The 3,144-nt window shown below is 32.4% G+C and overlaps 1 protein-coding gene across 1 annotated transcript in view; it reads right to left on the reverse strand.

Moving 5' to 3' along the window:
* Positions 1 to 2,380, reverse strand: part of LOC106467267 (superoxide dismutase [Cu-Zn]-like) — a 9,450-nt gene extending 7,070 nt beyond the window's left edge. The window contains exon 1 of the mRNA XM_022395402.1: positions 2,204 to 2,380. Within this exon, the coding sequence (XP_022251110.1) occupies positions 2,204 to 2,380 (177 nt within the window). The remainder of the gene's footprint in view (positions 1 to 2,203) is intronic.
* Between the last annotated feature and the right edge of the window lie 764 nt (positions 2,381 to 3,144).

Below are 3,144 nucleotides of genomic sequence, written 5' to 3' on the forward strand. Positions count from 1 at the left end.
AACTAGTGTTAATAATAATTATAGCTTTCCTATACCACAACTAGTGTTAATAATAATTATATCTTTCCTATACAACAACTAGTGTTAATAATGATTATAGCTTTCCTGTACGACAACTAGTGTTAATAATGATTATATCTTTCCTATACAACAACTAGTGTTAATAATAATTATAGCTTTCCTATACCACAACTAGTGTTAATAATAATTATATCTTTCCTATACCACAACTAGTGTTAATAATAATTATATTTTTCCTATACAACAACTAGTGTTAATAATGATTATATCTTTCCTATACCACAACTAGTGTTAATAATGATTATATCTTTCCTATACCACAACTAGTGTTAATAATAATTATATCTTTCCTATACAACAACTAGTGTTAATAATAATTATAGCTTTCCTGTACAACTAGTTTTAATAATGATTATAGCTTTCCTGTACGACAACTAGTGTTAATAATGATTATAGCTTTCCTGTACGACAACTAGTGTTAGTATTAATCGTAGTTTCTTGTATAATAATGTCTGCTGATAATGGCCATTTTCTCCCGCATTTAGGTGTTGACAATGATTGTTGTTTCCTGTATAACAATTATATATATATAATGATTTTACTTTTGCTGTGAAACAAGTATGTGTTGTTAATATTCTAGTTTTCTTGTCGAACAACTAGTATTAATAATGATTATAGTTTATCCGTGTAACAACCAGCTATTATTATTTATCGTAGCTTCCTGACAATAGCCATGTGTTAATAACGAATGTAGCTTTGTTTTAACACTTTTCGTACAACAGACATGTGTGAATTCTTTTTTTTTTTTTGGAACAGTTATGTGTTAATAGTAAAAGTAACATTCATATGTTTGTATCATCACTTTGCCATAACTGGTCTTGTATGTAGACTTGAAATCTTATGGTTTCAGTAACAGTGCAATTGGTAAATAATATGTTATAATTATTTACTGGGTTGTTTGCTATGAGTTTCCAATCTCTGTATTTAATAGAGTCTGTAAAGCGTAACTCCACTGAACAAAACATATATTTCATCTAAGGATACAGCATCATCCCTAAAGATGGTTTGAAATAAAACCTTCAAAATATTGATAAGTCCTAACAACTGCTTTAAATCACATTTTGAATTATACAAGTGGAAAAAATATTTTTATAAAAATCAGAAGTGTAAGAATGGGTGCACCAAAAGTGACGAAACAAGGTAGGAATGAGCATGGTGTAATAAAACTTCCTCACAAGAGGGCGTGTCTAACATCGGGTCCATTGATACTTCATATACATATATATCATCCTGTATACAATAAGCCAGGTGTACTAAACTTATCGAACTCAGTTATGCTTATCATACAATGACTAGAGGTTTCAGTGAATTGAATTATTGGAGGCAATTCATGTATTGTAAAATCTGTTTATATGACACCAGAAGAATCAGATATCTGTGTGGACTCATAACTTGTATGTTGTTTTTTATTTACATCTCGTCCCTCCTTTCGTAATTGCATGAGAAGGCAACAGGATTTCGTAAATTAGCTATATAAGTGGATTAAGATACAAAAATAAAAAATCCTAAGACGTTTCTGTGTATCGACGTCATCATGGATTCGTTACTGTCTTTTCAAAAATAGAATGATCGTAGACAAACTTTTGTATGTATCCCTAAGTTGTATAATATCATGAACACAGAAAAACGAAGCATGGACGGGATGTTGGATACATCCCTTGTGAGGTTGTACACAGAGAGTTTTATGACACCATGCCCATTCCTACCCTGTTACCTCACTTTTTGGTGCACCTATTTCTAAACTTTTATTTTTTGGATAAATATTTTTTCCACTTGTTCATGCACTTTTTTCATACAAGGTGACATGGTCTTATACATCATTCATTCATTTGTGTTGATATCATGTATGTATATAACAAAGTTCGGTCCTGTGTTTTCTACACGTTCCATAAACTTACAAAGTTCAGTCCCGTGTTCTATATACTTAACTTTGGCCCCGTGTTTGCTACACGTTCATCCTATTTTTCTATCCTCAAATATTATTAGACAAGTGAAACTAATTCCAGGTTGTTATTTTTTATCCATGAAAACTATTCTCTCAGATCGAAAACCACGGTGGACTTGACATTCTATTTCAAAGTGTGAAATGTTTACTTCGTCTTAACTTTTGTAATAAACAAACAAACAAAAAAACAGCCATAATTCTTATCTCTTGCGTGAACGTTATAGTTCCTCTTGCTGTTTCACCCGTTAATATGGCAACTGCTTTCACAGAATTACCCGGGTATCCATATAAGGTTGGGTGGCAGCTCTCGACGGAGAGAAAGATGCATGAAATCAGGAAGCATATTAGTGACATTGTTCTTAGAGCCCAAAGTAACGTGTGGAAAGGCTTTACTTCTGTGTTGATAAACAGTTCAAGACGGCCTGCGCTTCACTTTATATAGGTAACAAACAACAAGTAGAGATACTAAACGACCAATGTAAATAAAAAAAATACCGTACGTGTGTTTGCTTAACATAGATTAAAAGAGCTACATCATTTGTCAGCAACTGACTGTCTCAGAATTATAGTATTTTGGCACTTGTGTATAAAGTTAAAATCATAAATAATATTCAATGTTAAACTGGTACACTTTTTTCATACAAGGTGACATGGTCATATGCATCATTCATTTGTGTTGATATCACGTATGTATATCATCAATGTGGGTGTGCACCATAATATTATGGTGTGTGTACACATTGTGAGTGTACATGTGATGGTGTGCAATGTCATTTGAGTGATAGAGTGTGAGTTGTGGTCGTGTACATATACCAAGGGTTGATACATTAGCTAATTAATTAAATCAACTACTTCACGCTAGCATTAGCACGTTGTACTTATAACTATGGTAAGTCTGTTTGTTACACAGCTGGTAGTGTTCAACAATGTTAGTCAGTCAGTGAGACTGAGAAATTTGTGGGTTTGTATCTGCTCTACTGACTTTCTCAAGTGGTTCTATGACTTGTAATTTTGTGTGTGGTTCGTTTATCACCTAAGGGCGTCTCTTAAATAGTTTTGAAGATTTATTATTTGGTTGTTAAAGGTGTATATGTAATTTTGTGTGTGGTTTGTTTATC

This window comes from Limulus polyphemus, unplaced genomic scaffold, assembly GCF_000517525.1.
Source record: "Limulus polyphemus unplaced genomic scaffold, Limulus_polyphemus-2.1.2 Scaffold2549, whole genome shotgun sequence".
NCBI classification, from domain to species: Eukaryota; Metazoa; Arthropoda; class Merostomata; order Xiphosura; family Limulidae; genus Limulus; species Limulus polyphemus.